At 35.8% G+C, this 22488-nt stretch overlaps 1 protein-coding gene across 8 annotated transcripts in view; it reads right to left on the reverse strand.

Moving 5' to 3' along the window:
• The window catches only part of SCAPER (S-phase cyclin A associated protein in the ER), a 159653-nt gene that overhangs the window by 117605 nt on the left and 19560 nt on the right, over positions 1 to 22488 (reverse strand). For 6 of the 8 annotated variants that reach the window (XM_027465593.3, XM_027465591.3, XM_027465595.3 and 3 more), the window contains 8 exons: positions 21392 to 21586; positions 12302 to 12402; positions 11079 to 11195; positions 8392 to 8552; positions 3266 to 3525; positions 2562 to 2804; positions 846 to 1016; positions 283 to 358 (listed from right to left, as the gene is read on the reverse strand). In XM_027465593.3, coding sequence (XP_027321394.2) covers positions 283 to 358; positions 846 to 1016; positions 2562 to 2804; positions 3266 to 3525; positions 8392 to 8552; positions 11079 to 11195; positions 12302 to 12402; positions 21392 to 21586 — 1324 coding nt within the window. The remainder of the gene's footprint in view (positions 1 to 282; positions 359 to 845; positions 1017 to 2561; positions 2805 to 3265; positions 3526 to 8391; positions 8553 to 11078; positions 11196 to 12301; positions 12403 to 21391; positions 21587 to 22488) is intronic. The other 2 variants (XM_072043465.1, XM_027465592.3) reach the window with 1 other exon arrangement.

Here is a 22488-nt window from a genome sequence, read left to right on the forward strand (position 1 = left end):
ACTAGACTTCTAATCAAACGTTAAGACAAAACTGGATAACAACTTTTAAAATTCTAATAGAGACATGGTAGTAGAGAGCTAAAGAATGACACACAAAGCTGAAAGATAGCTTGAACACAGAAGTCCATCTTTCCTAAGGAAACAACATCAAAAATGACACAACTTGGAATAATATTTAGATGTTAGGGGCATCTTCCAAATTACATAGGCATAAGTAAAACAGACATTTTTCTAGATTTTGCTGACATTTCAAGTTAAACACAGTAATATATGAAAACGTACCTTCATAATCTGCCAAGACATCATTCCAATCCATAGACATACCGCAAAAAGATATGCTTCCATTGCCCATACTAGCCTGAAAGTTAATGATATGCACAGTAAAAACATAAAATTTAACACACAGACAGACACATACATTAAACAGTGCCAACTCGATGATATCTAACAATGTTTCCAAATTCAATTAGCCATCTCAAAGATGCTGTTCCTGCTGATTGTGATAGTAGGTAGTAGACACTACCACTTCATCAGGAGTAGCTCCTGTATGGCAGCAGTACCACACCCCAACTCTCCTATGTTCCTACTCAAAAGCAAGCAGCACGAAAATGAGGGCAACATCAGAGGCTCTTTATCACTCAGCAGCGCTGTGCTGTTGAGTTTACTAAGACTAAATACTCCTTAAGACACAACAGTAACTACTACCTGACACTATGTACTTCCATTTGCATGTAATACAGGTTGCATTAACACACAAAGAAATGATTAACAAATTCTACATTAATACTCTGCTGACATCCAAGACAGCTTAAAGTTGGGTACTTTAAAATAAATCAAACACTCACAGAGAAATCACTATCATTGTCAGTCTCAATATTAATGTCATTGTTTTCCTCTGCTTCAATCTCTCTAGTTAATTGCTCTTCTTCTGCAATAGCACTAGCAATAGCTTCTTCATTTGCCTTTTCCAGGCGATCTGCCAACTCTTCTTTCTTAGCAAGGACTTCTGCCATAGACTGTATAGGAAACATGAAACCAAGAAACACCCACAAATCAGATCCAGGCACAAAAAAGTTGTTTTCAGACAGTTAATATGAATTGTAGGACATTTTGTTCAACTTCTGATTACCTGTAGATCCTTCCTACTATATTTTGTCAACATCGCATGTGAATGAAATATAAAAAACATTAAAACTGTTAGCAATTATCAGCTAATTTAAGGGCTAAATAAACCAATAATCATTCACACAATTCTTAATATTTTATACAAATGTTGTCATTAAAAGCAACCAAGACAGTTTGTCTCTAATTTCTATCTTTTAAATACCTAGCCTTAGGAACTAAGCAACGCATACACTGAAACACTGACAGCATGTGCTGTTCTATCTTCAGAAAAGAAATCATGCTTTGAAGTATTATTTAGAAGGCAAAAATGGACCTGCAGATAACCCGTATCTAGAAACTTTACTGTGCTTAGTACTACTAAATCTCAGGCTATGATTGTTTTTCAACATGAATGGCAACATAGTTGGTCAGGAATGTTAGCCTGAATGTGCTGATTGTCGTCATCTTCTCAAATGTCCAGTAATAACTAGTTCATTTCCACTCTAGATACCAAGCAATGTGCCAAAATGCACAAATCTGAATTTAATACAACTTAATCTGGATTAGTGAAATGCTTCCAAGAGAAAAGATCCCAAACTGTTAGCATCCTGAACTGTTAATAATTGAGAATCTGAAATAATGTTAGTAGATGAGGTGCTAGAAATCAGATCTTTCTAAAAGCAATCAGATACCCAACTTGGAAATTAACATCATTTACAGACAAGACTATTGCTAGGTAAAGGGAAGGTGATTCACAGGAAAGTTCTGTAAATCACAATACTAATATAGTTTCAAGATATGAAAAAAAAAAACAAAAACACTAGACAATTGGATTTTATGTGGCCTGTCTGCGACTCTGCTCAGAGAAACCCTGAAAAGCAGACACATCGAAACCCACAGAATCCAACAGACAGGAGAAGACATTCTTTATAGGAATCCACATTAAAAGAGAATATTGACTTGACATTTGTTATTTCAGAACAGCATTTGTCATCATTGCTAGTTGTATGGGAAGACTCAAGAGAGCAGTTTAGTTAGCCTTAAAAGGTAAGGAGGTCTATGTTTGTTTCTAACAGAATTATGACATCCTATGTCTTTCCAGTTTGGATAATTAGCAAAACTGGAGTAAGAATTTAATAAGAAACTTACTATTAAATGACTGATAATGTAAGGAAATGAGAAACTATGGCAACCATATGTAAGAAAAAAAACAGTCAGAGCACACTAATACTCTTTATTCCAAATAATGCACTTATATATTTCTAATTCCAATTTAGAAACTTCACTGAAATTCAACCTATAAGGATGTGTGCAATACATTTTTTTTCTACATTAAGTCCTCTATAGACTTTTTTTCAATTTGTACAAGAGGCTAACGCTAAACACTGTGCAACACAGAATGAGAAAATTAAGGCTTACAGTTAGTATTTACTCACAAATCTTGTAAGATTTCTTACCCATCTGGCAGCACTCACATTTGAAATATCTGAGGGATCCATTTCAGTTTCAGTTCTAGCTTTTTCTGTCTGAAGTTGGTCTACGTCATCAGGGATCACAGAGGAAGCTTCATTCATCTGGGGAGTCGCTGAAGTACTGTCAGTATTTGTGAGAACTGGAGGCACCTCAGAAACTGTTTGTAAGGAATCTTCTTGCGAGAGTGTGCCAGTGCACCCCGTATCTTCTGATGTGTGTGCTGTGAACTAGTTGGAGACATTTGCAAGATTAATAAGGTAATACTGATTTTTGAAAAGTCACCAAAGTGAAAAGGATTTTAACAAAATACCTGGCATCCTTGCAGTGAGTGATATAAACAACTCCACTTACAAAGATTTCCAGTGAGTCATAACTTTGCAAAAGTTGGATCTTTACCTGAATTGCTCTTTGTATGAAATGTGCCTAATGATGAGTTCTTGGAAAACAATGGGAAGCCTGTCCAAAGCATTGTAAATCATATGGTTCACCTTATGATTTTTAACTTACCTATTTGTGCCAACATATTAATGTGTTCTCACAAATCTAACTGAAATAAGTCATCATTTTCAACCCTCTTCTAATCTGTTTAGTGAATACGAACTCTTGACAATACTACCTTCAGAAAATTCTCTAAAGATAAAGCTGCAAGACTTCTTAAAGCAAGAAAATGGTTCAAAATTTTACTGACCTGAGTCCTCTCAGTAAGAGGATGTTCAGACTGATGTAAGGGGTCTTTCTGTGCAAGCTCTGTGCTTTTGGATGCACCATCGTCAGAGACTGAACTTCTACTCTTACTCTCCGATGGTGGCGAAATGACATTTTCTTTGTCACTGTCACCTCTGGGCTTCAGTGATTCTGCAACTACAGGTTTTGTTGACAAAGCCATGGATCGAGATCGAACAGGCCTTCCACGCTGAACTGTTTCCCAGCCCTCTGCATCCTTTCGATCTACATTAAAAAAAACCACCCCGTTATAAACAACTGTTTTACTACAGTATTATGCAAGTTGTGTGATAAAAATGTTCTCTTTAAAAATAAACACCAAAAATCAATGGAGCATTTTAAGCAAAGCTTTTTACTTTCAAGTGCTATCAGTTTCACAAAGACTGAACAACTCTCTTTGTGGATGGCACCAATTCTCTTACTGCTAAGTTACTTATACACATAACCAGGTGAAAAATGACACGTACTTAAGCATTTTACATCTACACTGCTAATTCACCAGATGGCGTATGCAGCAACAGTAACATTAGAGGCCTTTTGTGAAAGCACACATCTCTGCAAGTACAGACGTAATTGCAGGTTTCAATGAGGAAAGTGCAGTCCAAAAAGTGGTTTACTATTGTTCCAGAGATGGTTTGGGGTTTGTTTTGTTGTTGTTTACTTTTTTTTCCAGTTGTTTCATTCTGATATTTAAAATACGTTAATCAGTGTCAGGTTTGAGGAAATTTCTTCTTCCAGAAATCCAGCAAGATTACAATATGAAATTAGAAGAGTAGTTTTCTTCCATTTACTTTAATGACTGGTTAAGTCATCATTTACTCTAAGCTGGCTAAGTACAACTTTCTGACCAACCTTTTTAATCTCTAATCTTGATGTACACCCACAACTCCTTCAAAATTACATTTGTCTGCCTGAATTATCAGGTCTTAGGCATAATATGAGCATATCTAGCAACTCAAGGTAAACCTCTTCTCTGTATGTAATATTTCTGTAGCCTCCAATTAATACCACCATGCAATTTCTCACACATCTTGAAATGACTGGAATTCTTTTGAGACTTGATGATAGCTCAGGAGTAGAAAAGCTAAGCTCACAATGTCTATTTGTAGAAGAAAAGCTCAGGTGACCAATGCCACAAAAAGAAGCCTAAATTTAACTCATTTAAATCAGTTTTAGTTTCAATAGATACGATCCTTTCTACAATACCCACTTTCACAAAGAGTATAAACTCAAAGTATCTCAAAATTTAGCACTTGAATAAACAGTATGGCACAATAAATCATGAGAACAGGTGTTCTGTAAAGAATCCTAATTTTCAAAAAGCGTAGCTCCATCTTTATGAAAAGCACGATCAATCTTTTTATTTTAAAACAGTTAAGAATAGCAATGTACCGCAAGTTTACAAAACAAAATATTACAATTTGGAACTAATCTATTACTCAAGGGAGAGGCAATAAAACATCATCATTTAATAAAGTACTGAAATTATGGAAGAAAAAAAGAAAGAAGAGCTCAGCATAAGAATAAAATCTAAATGGCAAGCAAAACTCAAGAATTAGCAATTTCCAGGCATGTTTTTACAGAAAAATTTGCAAAGCCAATACATTTATTGACACTAGATCATGTAGCTCCTAATCTGAAGCAAGGGTAACACTCATTAGGGCATCATCCTCCCTTCCATTTTTTTGCATACACCTGGAACTCTTTTCATATAGCCCAGTAGCCATCTCCACAAGCTAAGTATCACATAGTGAGTTTGACTACTTGCCGAGTTTTGTTAATGAATAATTTATTTGACTACCTTGATCATTCTCTAGTTTCTCTTGAGCTTCCCCATCCCTGCTTGCTCTTGTGTTACAGGGAAGTGACAAGCCATCTGTTATCTTGAGGCCCTTACAGCCACCAGGGCCTTATCCTTCCCAGGTTACTCCACCTGGAAGCACTGGCCAAGTAGCCTTATCAGCAACATCACTAAAATAAATCTAGTCAAGTTAGTGCAAAACTCTTAGGAGTCCTACCTTAGGAGATGCGTACCCCTTCTTAAAAATTTACTTGCAAGTAATATACTACCGTAGTGTATTTGACCTTCCCCATTCATTATTAAACCTCAGCACTTTTTTTTTTTTTTTTTTTTTTTTTTTTTTTTAACTCTAAGGTAACATTACTGTATCTGAGAGGCACTTTGGAAAACTGATTATTTGAGAAACAGGAAGCAAATCCAGAAGTGTATACTCAGATGAAACAGTTACAAGATAGAATACATGAGAGCTGGGAAAAAGAAAAATAAAATTAAATGTATCAGTCTGTGAAGTAGTGAATTTACAAACTATAATAAGAAGTGGTGAGTTAACATGCAAGACTTTTTAAAGATGTAAATTACCAGACTACTTTTAATGATTGCTTATAAATACATATGAATTATTTTAAAAAGAGAATTACTGTAAATTTTCAAAAGAAATTGGGTCTAAGAATTTGAAAACCCAGTCAGGAATAAAATGCTCTTTTCTGTTTGTGATGGCATTTCCTCAATTTGTTCTTAATTCATGAAAGTTATGAGTTCTTCCATAAGCCCATACTAGGACAGTTACTTTAGAGGACCGTATGTCCTGCAAATCTGAAGTACTTGCTACATGACAAAGAAAATCAATCCACAACTATGGACATGAGCAACTAATATGGAAAAAACAATTATTAATTAAATTTCAAGTGCAAATGTGGAAAAAACACATTCAATATTTCTGGAAAGTGCACATTTTCTTAACTGCATATTCTCCTGAATTACATACTAACAACATACAACTGTTAACTGTAAGCGCTGATTCCCAGTCTTAACACATTCTAAACCAGTATCACCCATCTTGCCTCTTACCACTGACACCTGGGAATTATTTCCCTGGTAAACTATGTTTCATTTTGTAGAAAAAAATTAAGACTGAAATACAGACTTATTTTTTTTAATTATGAAAATATTGAAGGTAGCAATGTTTTTAATGAAGGAAATCAGATAAGATGATATAACTCCCATTTAAACGTGCATCCAGAAAAAAAGAAAAATCATTTAAAGAAATACCTGGAGAAACCGTGCATTTTCTCTCTCCAGTTAAAATTGGAAATCCTATCAACCTTGAAACAGATACAGTATCATACTGCTTGTCCATTTCACAAAAACATTGTGAGGCTTAATGGTAACACTGTTTGAAGCCACTGAAGAAAGTGTTTTAGGCAGATCTTGCCACTGGAAACCCCAACTGGGCTTTAGAGTAGCCAAGAGTGCATTATAGGATAGCAGGAGGAAGTCTCCCACAAGGCCTGAACATACCTAGCAGCTGTGCAGAGTGCATTAGCTGGTGGACAGGCAGAGCAGATGATACACAAGCCTCATATCTACGTCAATAATGCATGCTCCAGTCAGCAAGATCAATTTGATTTTACTCAAGAGATTCTACCCTCCATATGAAGGAAAATGCACTCCAAAAAGCATCTGGTTTCTTTTATTAAAAAATTGCAATTCAGCCATGAGAAAATCATTGAAGTTCTCCAGCGTTAGAGATAAGAGATTCTTAATAAACAAAGTCTCTACAAGGAATGACTGTTACTTCTATATGTGAAATGTTTCAAGTCTGACTGTTATAGTACATTTAAATTAAAAATTACTGAAAGCTTACAGGCCAGTACTATAGGACCTAAATGGTTTTGCTCTATTTGGAGCTCATCAGCTTCAAGTAACAGCCATTAACAACACACAGAACAGGGATTCTTCAGTCCTTTAAGTTTCTAAAGCTAACATACGAATAAGGTCTTTTGTTTTCCTTTTAGCCTCTAAAGAAGATGTTATCCATATGGAAGAGCAGACTGCTTTTATTCCCTGCATAGTTAATGAAGTTGTCCATACTTTCATCAGACATTCTTGTGGGTATTTTAACAGCCTGTAGTCTGCCACTTTAGTATGAGAGATAATCAATAGAAAAAAATTTATGAATAATTTCAACAACACACAGAAGTCAAAAGTGGAATTCAACTTACAGTTACAATGCTGAAACTTCAGCAGACTTCTACTACACTCAAACCAGCTCACTGCAGCTTTATAGATCAAGATGTTGTTACACAAACAGCACTGATCAAATCCTATCCAAACAACCACTTCTGGAGTATGGTTTTGATTGTTCTTTCCAAGCATAAAAATCTGCATGCTACTGACTCAATTACATTAACTTGCAAGACACTTCAACAAGATTTTATCTCCTTCATATATCACGTATCTGAAACACCATACAGGATTTCTACTACCACTGGATTGAATGTACCACTATGCTAATACGTATATTCTCTTCCAGTATTTTCTCTCTTCAAAAATAAAATTTAAAAGATTGTTCACAATTTCATCTGAATATTGATTTCTACACCTTGCCTGCTGGTTTTGTAGAAAGTCAACAGGTCCACACATGGAAAAAAAAATGGAAAAAACGCAGTTTTCAAAATAATATCAGAGCTCCGGTGTGTGCAGAAGTTGTCATCTTGTATTCAAAGAAAGAAAAACCAGCCACCGTCACCTGAGTGTAGTTCTAATCATGTTGTCTCCCTGATCACATAAAACTACTTTTGAGCTCTTTTACAGAATCCTGGACACGTATTGTTGTTCAGAGATGATTTTTTTTTCTTTTTTCCCTGGAAGTCACAGCTCTTTGTTTTCTCCTATGATCCTGACGTCAGTGATGAAGTATAGAAAACATACACAGAGGTTTCATGCAAAGAAATTTTGTACCTCCGACTCACTCTGTTAGATTATCAGCTTGTGACCGAAGATTCTTCTTGGGGTGTTATGCACTAATGTTTTAGCAGATCAATTTATAGTTGCTGGAAGTATATTAGCATGCTACCTATACTCAAAAACACAACTTTGTCTCAAAAGTCTCTCTTAGCTATCACAATGATAATGCATACCTGCAGGAATATTTTCTCTCCATCCTTTATTCCAATTTTAATATTGTGATACGCAAAATTGGACTTCATTTTGATTTGAAAATAGGTAACATGCTAAACTAACTTTATAGCACGTGCTTTGTGAAAATAAGCCATTTAAAAAAGACTTGCCATTTTTTCGTGATGACTTCTGTGCTGGAGTTGGCAGGCAGGTTGGCGGTGTTGCTAGCTCAGGATTAGCAGCTTTAGTTCCATGGTTGGCTTTTACCTTATCAGCCCAACTTACACCAGAAGGAGCCAGGCGTGTTGCAGAAATCGTCACTGATGGGTTCCTAAATGGAAGTCATAGCTATCATTAGTGTCTAATCAAAGAGCACAATGGTTCATTACAAAACTTTTTCTCATTACATCCCTTATTTAATCTTGGTCTTTACTGACTTAGATTGAGATCTATTTCCAAAAACTGGAACCTATTTTCTCTCTCCCAAGTTTTCAAAATCTGTGTTCCTTGAACATTAAAAACCTCAGTAGATGCCTTAATAGAAAAATCTGTACAAAATTCAACTCATTAAAAAGGTACACATAGCCACAGAAACAAGGACAGAGCAACAAATCAGCACGCGGAGGTATCAGGCACTACCTTGATAGCCTCTTACTTATTTCCAGTCACACTGACGTCAGAAGGAGATACCAAGCAGTGCTGCAGCTGGAGAAAAATCTCCATGTGAGATTCCTTATATGTAAAAGTCAATGAAACCAAATTAACAGGAAGCTAACTTCTCAGACTAAAATTTATAAATGTCAAGAAGCAAAAGTAACATGCAACACCACAGTGATGTAGAAACAGTTGCCACAAGAAACATCCTCTGATACCAAACCGTAATGTCGTAACACTAAATGTCTGGTGCCTAGTTACAGCCAAGTATAACCGCTCTTCTATTGCGTCTTCCCAACTCCTGCCCAGTCACACCAGTGAACTGTACAGAATGGGCTGCAACCATTATGAATATGAGTAGTCAAACTATATGTACAGAAAGTCCACTGAAGTGCAGGTTTAATTATAAATGTAGATGAGACAAATCCATAATGTACTTTGTTTCACTAGACAGTTAAGTAAATAAATTAATACATCTATTTTCTCTTACCTCCTCCACAGAAATAAACTAAGTCTGGAGAGCCGTCCTATTAACTTCCAGAAAGACCTAAATGACTCTGCTAAACTTTGAATTTCTGGATGGACAGAACTGTAATGGTTTTTCATTTTATTTTTTTCTTTTGTCCACCACTTAGAGCAAAACCACAATACTTTATTCAAATGAATGCTACCCAAATGATTTTTATAAACTTGAAAACATTAACATCCCTTCTGTTCAAGAAGCATCCAGTTCTTTTCAGTGACAAGGTTCACTTTATCTGCACCACAGAACCAATTTCTCTTCCAAACTTTATAATGCTGAGTAAGATGGTCCAACAAATCCAGCTGCGTCATTAGCTAAAGCAAAGATAAAGATTTGGAGATCTTGCGAGTCTCAAGCAAATATGTAGAAAACCCCTACATAACCAGACCACTCACTTATTTTAAGCCAGTGGGATATCAGGTGGTTGTATTTCCCATTTTTATCAAGTCAGCCTTCCCATTTTTATCAAGTCAGCCATCAAACAGCTATAAAGAATAATGCCATGAAACTCTAGCTAGTTTTTACAATCCCCTCTGATCCTGTGGGGATGCAATGCAACGTGAGGACATCAGAAAAAGAGGCCAACCAAAACCTCAGGCTGCATTAGGTTACTTAAGTAGCTACAAACTACAGTAGATATTTACAAAGCAAGCTGTATACAAATGAATAGTAAAACTGTCAAAGACCAGACTGTAAATAGAAAAAACTTAATGGAAAGACATTTTGCTGAGCTTTTTTTAATAAAGAGCTTTTATTTCCTCCATACTCAAATTTTTCGTTTGACTGCTTGCACATATTTTCCTCCAATCATCATGTATCTAAGCAGAAAACCTCTCAAACACTGTCAAGTAGGTATTAATGCATACAAAAACACTAGCACTGTTCGTGTAATTTTTCCACCAGTTTGTAATATCTTCATAGATTCTGATATTCAAATTTTAAACACAACTGAACACTCAGAGGTCCTGACCAAATATTCTAACGGATCTCTCAAGGCCACTGTCACTACTTACGGTACATGCTCTAGAACTCATCAATACTGAATGAATTAATAACGCAGTCTGAGAATGATTTAGATTGGACACGTGCTCTCCAGAATTGAAACAGCACCAGACAGTGCTGCTCTAAAATGGTGCTTATACATATTTTTGTTGAGCTCCTTCCACAGTCATTTTCATTATAGCAAAGTGAAAGATGTGCTATTCTAGTATACAACATGCTCTATACTTAAACTTGTATCAATTTTGCTGTTCAGAGTCATAATAAACTCAGTTTACATTCATTCCTTCTGATCAATACTTGTGCATATTCAGCTGGCCACTTGCATTGTTCATACAGGTAATTTTAGAATTACAATTACACAAATTTTAACCTTAGTTTTGTAGAAGGAAAGGATTACTAAATAGGTAACATGAAATATACCAACTGGTCATTCCAAAGACCTGAACATAAAATGCAATAGTTAAATATGTAATAAAATAAGTTAAAAAAAATTAAGTCCTTGATAGTTTTTTTTCTTTACAGAACATATGCTTTTCTTCCACTAATGCAATTGTTTGTAGGTATGACTTAATAAATAGCAAAGCAGTATATTGATTACTACAGAAAAATGCCACGTTCATTAACTCAGCTTCAAATAAATCCTTACTTTAGCTTTAATAGACTTATCTGTTTTCATACCCAAAATTTAAACTTCTTCGAGCATTTGACGTCACATTAATTCTATCTGTTGAGGGACTTGGTATCACATGGCGTCCGGGAGACATCTTCTTTACTTCCCAGGCTAGTGAAGTAGGTCTGCAAATTCAGGAAAGAAATGGTTAAAAATAAAATTCTCAATAACTATTCCTCTGTCACCTTACCATGATCTGTAAATGCTCTATAGTATTATGGAATACTGCTGAACATAATCAGGCATCTTAGCAATTGTTTCCACACCGAATCCAAACCATACTAGCCAGGCTGAGATCAAAAATCATTCACTTTTAAACTACAACACTTACTTTAAATTTCAGTATGGGACCAAACATTAAACCAACCAGTAAAAGGAAAATGACTAAGGGTAGAACTGGAAATACCCTCTAGTTCTAGTGACTGTAGCAATGCACATAAAAAGCCCTGACAAATCAAGAAAGGAACCTACGTTGTCTTATACCATATAACAGACCATTTGATAGTATTTAAATGCAGCTTTGTTTAATATATGTAACAAATATCTCCTGGTACAGGAGAAAAAATAAAAATAAAAAATGAGAACTAACCCAATATATCACCATCAACTCATTCTATTACACCACTGATGTAACAAACAATCTGCAATAACATTTACTGATAAATGTCTACTAGCAAAGATAATTGAACAGGTTGAATTAATTTAACTGCTACTAACATAAAGTATTCTCATCCAAAGAGACAGAGCATGAGATGGAAACCAGAACTGCAGTTTTATTATGCCTCTACTTTTTTTTTTTTCCTACTTTTAATTCTTGCTCTTGAAGCTAATCTGATTACATGGAAATTACAACCGGCAATTAAGAACAAAATCAAATTTGTAGAACCCACTGTTAGGGAAGAAGGGTTTAAAAAAAATCACATAAGTGACTTTAACTGTGCCTTTTTTAAGGCACAAATTGTGATGATGTAAACAGCTTTACCTTTCTAATACCATCCTTCCAAACTGGCTTCCATTTCCAGCACCACTATTCCTTGATAACTCTGAAAGGCAGGAAAGAATCCCCACTACATCCTCACATGAATTACCTCCAAAAGAAAAAAATTCTTCTGGGTTCCCTACAACAGCTATTAAAAGTGGTTCTATTTGCTAAATGGCTGCTGCAGAATGACTTTTATCATGAGTCTGCATTTTGCATATAGATAAGAGAAAAAAATAAAAGTCTCATTACCTGCTTTGAGCATCAGCCTTTTCTAGTTTCTCCTGTAGCTGTATCCAGTCAATCAGCGCTTTGAAGTCCCTTACATAGTTATCAAGCATCATCAGGACTTCCTGAAAAGCAACCATTACATAAACCTTAGTATTTCAAAAACAGTTCCTATGACCCCAAAAAGAGAAGTGAGTAGAAAGTAGGAAAGTTACTGGCCTGCATCATCTTTCCTATCAAAAATAAAAACGGGGGGGGGGGGGGGGGAAGCACAAACAGTTAAGATTTTTATGTGAACAAACATTAAAACACTAATTCTATCAAAAACATGTTTTCCAAGATCTTTCCAAGCACCAACATCTAAGGACAGAAGAGAAAAATCTGGCAAGAAAATAATTCCTAATATACATAGATACTACTGTTTGAGGGTTGGTTTGTTTTCTGTCAAAATCATTATCCTTTAAAATACTTCATCCAATAAGTAAAATAAAATAAAAATGTATACATCCTTATAGACCTGTGGAAGAAAAAAACACACTGCTGGTGATTCCTCTGTCTGCAGAGTGAACACCAAGTTACACAATAGCAACTGTATCAGATGGAGGGGATTCCTTCTGAAGAATCCAGAAATCCTTGCATTAGAAAAAATTAGTTCTTGAGCCCTGAAGTACAGCCAACTGTACCTTGTTCCTATGGTCTTTCAAGAGTGCAGATCTTTCAAAGGGGGCACAGATGGATGCCCCTGTGCTCATCTGGGTTTGTGACAGACATCCTACTGCCACATTAGATTATCAGCACTATTATACTGATAAAGGAACTTTAAGGAGAATCTCATGGCGCTATTTTGAGAGACAGAATAGAAAGGATTGCTGCATTAGATCTGGTTTATAAAACGACTGCCTTTGACAAAGTTACTGCGAAATAGACAAGATGACCTGCAAAATGCCAAGCTTACATTCTCCTCTCTGATTAGTACACATTAATAAGTGAACAAAAGTCTCTAATTGCAAATCCTCCACTACAGAATGATTACAAGCCCAGACCCTACAATTGCAATACCCGGACTATTGGTATTACAATCTTGACCATTACAAACCAGTTAGTTTTCTACCATTCTAAAAGTTATTTTTGAACTATAATGAAGTTGCTGAAGAATTTACCCATTTTTACGTGAGTTAATCACACAAAAAAAATGCATTTGTGAACATATTGTATGGCTTGAAAGATTTATATACTATAAAATAATACAACTGGAAGAGATCTTAAGAGCAACCTACTCCATCCCATAGCTCTTGGGCAGGTTTAACCATTCCCTGTCAGAAATGATGTAGGTGTGCTGCAGTTTCATTCAGAACATTGCAACATCTTGAAGTTAGAAGAAGATTGCAAATTATGTGTTGGTCTCTATCACACAGAATAAAAACCATTAGTTAAGTGTATAACTAAAAATCTTAAACAATAAAAAAAAAAACAAAAACATTTAAAACAGTAAGAACTCTACTACAGTAAAGCCAACTAATCCCTATTTTTGTAGCATCATTTCCTATTCGCTTCTAACAGAAAAAGGACCTTTTATACATGCAAAACTCTTTTCTGTTCAAAACGTAAAGATGATTATTCATGTTGTTTAACACATGCAAGTTTAAAAGCCAGCTTTAGTTTGCACAGAAGTATCCTTTTAACTAGGATGTACGACAGACCTAGAACATATGCTGTTTGTTATAAAGGAGAAGTCAGAAGGAAGTCAAACATAGTACCACTGCTGATCTGAAAGTTGCTCTTTGTTTTGAAATACTCCACAAAAAAGCAAGCAAAAATCTTTCTTACAAGGCAGTTAGTTTACAACACTAAAATAATTTGCATGTTAAAGTCTGCTCCAAAAAATGAACAAGTCAAGTATTTTAGCCAGCTCTTTTTTTTCTCCAGTTTTGCTAATAAAATTTCAGCTTTCTAATTCAATTCAAATACATTTCAGTTAGCCTACACTAAGTTGTGCTGACTGTTATTAACAATAAGGGCATAGAAAGCAAAATTTAATTCTGAAGCATTTATTTTTCAAGTCTGCCACTGAGATATTCCTCACAAAAACATGAATCAATCTGAATATGAGTTATATTTCTGAAGTAAGCTGGCACATGAAAAAACTACAATAAATGGCTTACCCTATTTTAAGGAATGTTTAGCTGCACATTATCAGAAATGATCAGAGCAGAACCATGCAGCTGTAATCCGAGTCATGTTTTACGAACAAGGGAATACAAACAAGACAAGCAGCTGGAGCGGCCCCATATTCACTGATGCACATCTTTCTCCCTACAGCTATGAGGGCCATTTTGTCAGGCAGGATGAAGCAGAACAAAAGTGGCTCTGAAAGCGCCGTTACAGGCATCCAGATAACTACATATAGATGTACAGCTAAAATTACCAATTAGTTTACCAATTGGCTGCAACGGATTCGATTGGTTTGTAATTAATTCTAGTTACTGGCGCATACAGCAGGACGGTTGGCGCCATCCCTTTGTCCTACTGACACACAATACCGGCGCACGGGGCTCTTGGGTCTTGGACATCAATACAGCTCTCTAGCTTACCTGCAGTATTGCATGTAGCAGATATACCCTGTGGTGCTGAAGCAGTGGAAACTCGTACCACTTGAGAAGGTGCTGACAAAAAGGAACCTTTATGGGGTAGAGTATGGCTGCACTAGAGTCAAAACAATTTTAAATCCCATTATTTTTCAAGGTCATATCTATCCCACACAATTTTTAAAGAACCAGTTCAAACTAAAAAAGAAAGCAGTACTGTTAAAAAAACAGCTAAATGCAAAATCAGTGACACACAACTAAAAACACACAGAATACAGCTCCTGTTTCCTCCATCATTCTGATTCACAGCCCTGCACATTAAAAAGCTTTTTTCTGTGCATTTCCTTTTCTCCAGTTCGCAACTATTGCTTCAGCTTTTATGTACATACGTATATTTAAGTTGTGCTTCACACTCTTCAGTTGATCATATTAATGCCTTTCCAATCAGAAAGGCTCTCTATAAATAGAATAGCTGTATTAGAATAATCCTGTATTCCTGAATCAGAACCATCTTGACTTGGGTCCTAGCCAGGTCGATTATAGCCTTTAAAACCAGAGGTTCACTTTGCCTGGAAATCATGCAGCTGCTTTGAAACTTCACCTTCTCCACTTATCCTCCTATTCTCAAACAAGGAAGGGGAAAAGAGAGAGAGAGAAAAGCACAGAAGATAGCATGTTTTTTAAGTCACTACAATTCTAAATTGCAGAAAGTGTGAGAGAGGAACTTAGTCACCACATCTGTACCGCAGCTTATTCTCATGGATAGAAATATTTTACTTTACAAATTAAGCATGCTTTGTTTAAATTATCTGTGCTGAATATTTTAGATTATGTATTTAGCAGAATAAATTCCATTTTCATGTACTCCAGTACATTTTAGCTGGCAACATAGGTTCCTTCTTTCTTTCAATTTATGTTTTTAATATTAATCAGGTGTTTTAGTAATTCAGTGCAAAATGGCTTCCTTGTAGATTCCTTTGTACTTGGAACTACAAGCACTTAAAGCCAGCTCTGGGTTAGGTTAAACAAAGATGCATATAAATATACGAATATTTATGTATATAGATAGCTGAAGGGAGGGTGTCAAGAGGATGGGCCCAGACTCTTTCCAGTGGTGCCCAGCAACAGGATGAGATGGAATGGGCAGAAACTGAAGCATGGGAAGCTGCATCTGAAAATGAGAAAACCCTTCTGAACTGTGAGGGTGACAGCACTGGGACAAGTTGTCCAGAGAGCCTGTGGAGTCTCCTTCTCTGGACATATTCAACACCTGCCTGGATGTGTTCCTAAGAAGTGTCTCTGCTATGGAAGAAATCTTCCTCCAGATGTCAGAGGACACATGCAAGAACTTAAAGCACACAATTTATTTACACAAAAGCAGTATATACGTTATTAAGCACAAAGGGCCAGGAATAGGATCATCCAGACTGCCAGTCTGAAGAGATGGTGGCTTTTAGTAGCTGGCTATCTATTCCAAATCTGCTCTAAAAACAATAAATTATTATCCTGAAATACCTCAACCACTTCCATCTGTGAGGCTGAATGCCCAATCACTACCTGATTTTCCTATCCCTTACTGTTAGCTTCAATGATTTTCATCCATCTGCAGAAGATGACAACAATGAAAATTTAAGTGTCCAAAAAGGCAGGAAGAATGGTTCCAGAATAGATTTTCACTGGGCATTGGCTGTCACAACACAGCCACAAGGTATTTATTTAGGAAGAAATATACACATAACTCTTCCTGAAAACTTCACTCTCAGAAAAAGCATTTTCTTTAAAACAAGAGAGAAGCAGCAGACTGCTGTACTCCTGATGTATTCCAACTGCAGAGTTAGACCTTCTCAAATAATATGAGAATGTTTCAAAATGTATGTTCCATAAAACTCTATTGATCTGAAAGACTCAGTCTTGCGAGAAACATAAAAAGAATTATACATGTTTTAAGACATAAATCACTGTCTTAGGCTTTCAGGGAAACTTGGTTTTACTGAATAAAAAGAAAAGATATTCCATCATACAAAACAGACGTTACTTCATGCTGAAATTCTCCTTCTAGCTGGAAATGTTCCCCTAGATATCAAAAAAATGAATACCGGGTTGTACAGATGTCTTAAGTCAATGTCCAAAATGGTTATGAAAGTGACAGAAATACAGTAAATAGATGACACTGATAGAGACATAATTAGCATTGATTAGGTGTAGAAAGCAAGAGATGCTGAGTAAACAATAATTAAAAACAAACAAACAAACAAAAAACCAACAACCTCGTATTCTGCACAAGTTTGGTTTTGCTTCTGTTTTTCCAATTCCTTTGCAAAGCCAAGATATTTTTCACTCAGAGTCAAAGAAACCAGGACATTCTAACAAGAATAATGTATCTAAACAGAACACTCAGAGACCTGCGTAGAGGAAATAAGATGCTTCATAACCCTTCTTGGGAAGGGTTTTCTTGAGATCTGCAGCACTACAAGGAAAGAATGGAAATTCATGTATAACAAATCATTTCTCCTCAAAAGTCAGAAGTAACAAACTCAGATTCTGTATTCTGCCTCCACCACCACTTCCCTGGCAACAGGTAGATGCAGCTAGAAAATTGAAATGTACGAAAAGAAATAAATAATATAAAACCTTATCTTCCAAAAAGTAAGATGGACAGGGTTGAACCAGCTCTTATGAGTGAAAATGCAGTCAAGATCTGGTCTGAATTCACTTGACCATTATACTGAATCTTTGTAGATTCCTTTCATTGAAGTTAGGAAAGCCTCGTGTGTTTTTTTCTTCCTTTAGCTCCAACACATTTAGAAACAGTTTTATTTTCTTAGCTGTCTTGAAATCCAGTAATCAGCATGGATTACTACGGGTCTCAGTCTGCACGCAAAGAGATTGAAATCATAAGAATTAGCATATCCTGAACCAAAACCAGCCCTCACGAAGCATTCTCAGTGAGAGCCCCTAATGAAACAAGTTCCTCTCTCCTTCAGGGAGGCCTTCAATCAACTGAAACTATGGTAAATCACTCACAGATATCCCCCTGCTTGGAAGACCTTCACTAACGTTGCTTCAGCTGGTTCTTCCACGTAACACCGCCATACAAAATGTCAAGACTTAAGGAAAAGGCTTTACCTACCTCTTTACAGTGTATCTTGTACTTTTTCCATTTTGTAGGAGGGCACAAAAATCTCAAGAAGAATAAAACTTTTTTAATTGAACCATACCCAAAGTGGACTGATTTAACAATGTATGTGAGCATTACAAACAAGGAGAGAAAGTATCCTGCTCAAAATCTTTAGAACTATACCAGTAAGTAAGGGCTAGGTGGAAAGATAAAAGTTTGTACAAGTATGAAGTAATGCCAAACAGAAATTTAAAAAGAACATTGAACTAAATTTTTAACATCTTGAAAAGCAACTTTTTTGAAACAAAAAGCAGCTGAAGCCATTAATTCATCATGGGAGGAAGAAAAAGACATTCATTGAATTTCAAGTAGTTGATACTCTCCTAAACTTAAAGTATCCTTAGCTACTGGATCCAGTTGCTCAAACTCTAACACATACACACACACACTTTATGCATATATATATAACTCTTCTCCCTGTTGCCAGTTGCTGAGACACCTAAGACCATCAATCAATTGCAGAAGTTCTGTTACATTAACCAAAATTCCACTGGCAATGGAACCTGCCTTATTCCATCCCCAGATAATTTGGGGCTTATTTCCTTTTAGGAGACAGAAAGAGATGCAAAGGGTACTTGGCATTACTAGTATTTTTGTGCCTAAGTTCACCATCCAAAACCACAAAATACTAGGTAATAGAATTTCATGTAAAGATTAGACATAGAAACCTAGCTAACGTATAAATATCCAGTGCATTCACATTTTGAAATGCCCAAGGTTATAGACAGATGTATTAGACTATAGCTCATCACTGTCAGATCTATTAGACTACAGCATCACTGGACAAACTGATTCATGCAGAGAAATACTTAAGCTTGGGGATCCTTTATTTCTTTTACAAATAATTGAACAATTTTTGTTATATCTTTATAAGCAAAGCAACAAAGCCGTATCTATGCATACAGTTTGGGAGTTCTCACAGTTAAATCAATAGCAAATTACCACCTACAACAGTGCCCAAAGTTGAGAGAAAATACACACCACCACTGCTGATCTTACACACACTTCCACTGTTTGTATCCTTACCACAAACCTTTCATCTGCATTTTCAACCACAAGCAGCCACTAGAGCCCTTTCCGATTTGGGAGCATCAAACATTATCTCCAATGACAACATAATCAATACAACTATACCAACTGTAAGACTACAAGGGAGCAAAAAGTACAAAATCAAAAATGAACACCTTTATACCAGGTTAATGGGAAGGTTTTAAATGCCTGAATTTGTCACATTTCATTTTTACAAAGATCTTTTAATATGACCTTCATACAACTGCAATGTTTAAATAGAACAGCACGTGCCAAGACAAAGTTGAGGAGGTATCACTTAGTAGTTGAAATGTGATTTTTTTTTTTATATCACAGATTTATCTAAACAGAAAGGATTCCTTATTTAATATTGTTTCTCACGTGTTCCGCAGTAAAAATAAAAATAGTACTTCATGAAGAGTTAGCAAAATATTCTGTCAAATAAGTTTGATAAGTAAATAGAAAAATGTAGCAATATGGAGTTCTCATTTATCAAAATCCTCAGCTCTTTACTTACAGCAGAAATACATTAAACCATTTTCAACTGAGCTGAATCGTCTGTTGGTATTTTTTTGGTAACATTTTAACCGACAGATATTTTTACACACTATAAAAAGTTGCCCCCCCCCCCAAAAAAAAAAAAAAAAAGTACATAGAAGTAAAGCTATTACGTTCTTATTTGTAGCATGAGCTTTAATAAACGTCTGTAAGCAGAATTTCCATCTTAAAATATTCAGGAGACCAGTACTGCAATACTGAAAATGGAAAAAGCCTAAGAATGACCTGAACTCCTCCTGTCCAAAGGCAGGGGTGAGTACTGATTTACATTTAACAGCAATCTTTAAGAGAACATGTCACAAACAAAAGACCACGTCACAAATGAATATTCCAGCTGCTCACTTAGGGCACGTTCTTTGTGCTAAAAAAGAAAACATCTTTTAAAAGTAAAAGCAACACAAATGTTATACAAGTTTTACAACATCTAACACTGGAAACCCTTGTTTACTCATTTTTGTTTTTTTCCACCCATGTTTAGCAAACAAGTAATCTGATGCCCCTGGATACACACATCATCATCCAGTGCCTACGAAAATGAAGACTTTCCACTTAGGCTATGTAGTATCTCCATCCGAGAACAGATCAAGTAGCATGATTAAAATGCTGAATGATATCTAACCCCTAAAATATGTGATAATGATACAAACACACTTCTGTTCTTTCAGTCACAGAAGTTTAAAATGGTAATCTAATTACAATGCAAGGCTGACTGATTTTCTTAAACCAAAAAAATTCTTCAGCGAAGTTTCCTGAGCAGGAAGACAGCTCAGTAACAACATGTTAAATTGTGTTAGAGTAACCAACGGTTTGGAAGCCTCTAGCTACTGTTCAGTTTTCAAACCTGCTTTCAATGAAACCTACTTGCACGCTAATCTCAAAGTCAATTTGGCTGTGCCTGATTACAGTAGAGAACTAGATACGTATGATAAGAAAATGGTTTACTTAAATTGATATAATTTTTTACAGTGATTAGATAATCGTTTCCAGAATGTGTTGAGTTTTCAGCTATGTTTAATATGAAAACCAAAAAAATCTTAGCTTTCACAATTCTTTGAAAGCGTATGCTTCTGGCTTCTATTAATGCTTGAAACGAACTCCATTTCTAAAAAGTAAATTATATTTACTAAATGACAATGGTCTTTCTGTGGATCTACTAGAAAATCATCATAGTCTGTGCATATTTTATGTCTTATTACAAATACAGGCTATCCAAAATTAGGAAAAACACCTTACATTCCAACCAGACATTGTCTATGCTTGACCACTCATCTCTCTCTTATCACCCCAGAGTGAATTAGAAGAGTGATAACTAATTCACTGAAACAAGGGAGTAATGTATAATTAAAGAACTTAACATCAAGCCAAAGAAGGGGAAAAAGGCTAAATCTCAACAGTGCCACCTACAGTAGGGAACACGACGGGGAAAAAAGGAAAAAAAAAAAATCAGCATTCAGCTAGAAAAATTAATAAAGTGAGAACTTGATAAGACAGATATTGATTTAATTAAAAAACTGAGATCTAACAACATGATTACGTGTCATTAAGTTTCATACACCTTAAAATAAGTCACTGCCTAAAATGAAAGCATCTTCTTAAATCTAAAGAAATATACCATCAGTTTTACTATTTATAAACCTCCATTATATAAACGCATGAAATAACATACTTCTGATGCTCTAATTCCTTACTGGATTTTTTGTAAAGAGTAAAAAACAGCAGTAAGTGTCATTTGATAATAGGCAGAAAGAACAGCTGAAAGCTTACCTTGCATTCTACTACACTCTGATCCGATTCACATGTAACATAGATTTCATCAACTGCCCGTCTAAGATTGTCAAAAAGAAATGCCCAGTATCGAGCTCGCAGATCAACTTTTCGAGGCTGTCTTGTTTTTGTTGGGCTTTTGTCAAAGTTTTTATCTCCAGCTGCTGCAGTTAATTTACAGTCTATGGTAGTGTTCTAAAGAAACAAGATACAAAGGAAAAGGAGAACAAACAGAAGTACAGTAAGGGGTTGGGCTTCTGTGCAATGCATTTTTTCAAACATATTTAAACATTTGTAAAGATGACATTTTTCCACTGAAGACTACAGCATCCCACTGATTTAAGTTTTTACAATAAACTTTTTCATCTTAAACAAATGCAACCGGTATTTAGAACCAGTTGGTTTCTTTACCATTTTAACTCGACATTCACTTTGCACAATGCATGATATTCTCATTTGCAAATGATAAAGTTACGTTTTCTGACTACATACATACCCCGTAGTACTCAATGTGACAAATACGTACATCCAAAGATGAAACTAAAATTTTACTAATAATCAAACCAGCAATGTGTCATCGTAGTCAAATTACTACCAGGGCACCACATACAACTTAACTGTTTTTAAGCACTTGTTCTAATCTGTGAGCAGTAACATCAGAGAAATGCTTGTGTGGCTAGCCCTTTGCTTGATATGTTATGGCTACACTTCAGAGAAGATGCCAGCATCTTCTCTGACGCTTGAATCATCAAGAATGAGTTACAAAGGGAAGCTTTCCTACTCGAGAAGACTACTTGCACAAAGATTTCCACTCACCATACTGCTAACACTGCAAGCTCAATTCAACCTTTGCAAATGCTGTGCCACTGAATCAAGTTGTTTCTTATGCCAAGTCTGAAATTGTCCTTATGCTGCTCTAAGTTGTAATTTAACAGCTTTTCCTGCAACAAACCTGTTGTTTGATTTTCAGTGTTAATATGCAGGCTAATTGGTTTAGTACTACTTTGCTGCACAGATGCAGAGGACTGCCAACATGCTAAGTGCTGTGAGAGCGGAGGGAGAGCATCCAACTGTCTGCAGGAAAGCTGGCATAGAGA

This window comes from Anas platyrhynchos, chromosome 11 (assembly GCF_047663525.1).
Source record: "Anas platyrhynchos isolate ZD024472 breed Pekin duck chromosome 11, IASCAAS_PekinDuck_T2T, whole genome shotgun sequence".
NCBI classification, from domain to species: domain Eukaryota; kingdom Metazoa; phylum Chordata; class Aves; order Anseriformes; family Anatidae; genus Anas; species Anas platyrhynchos.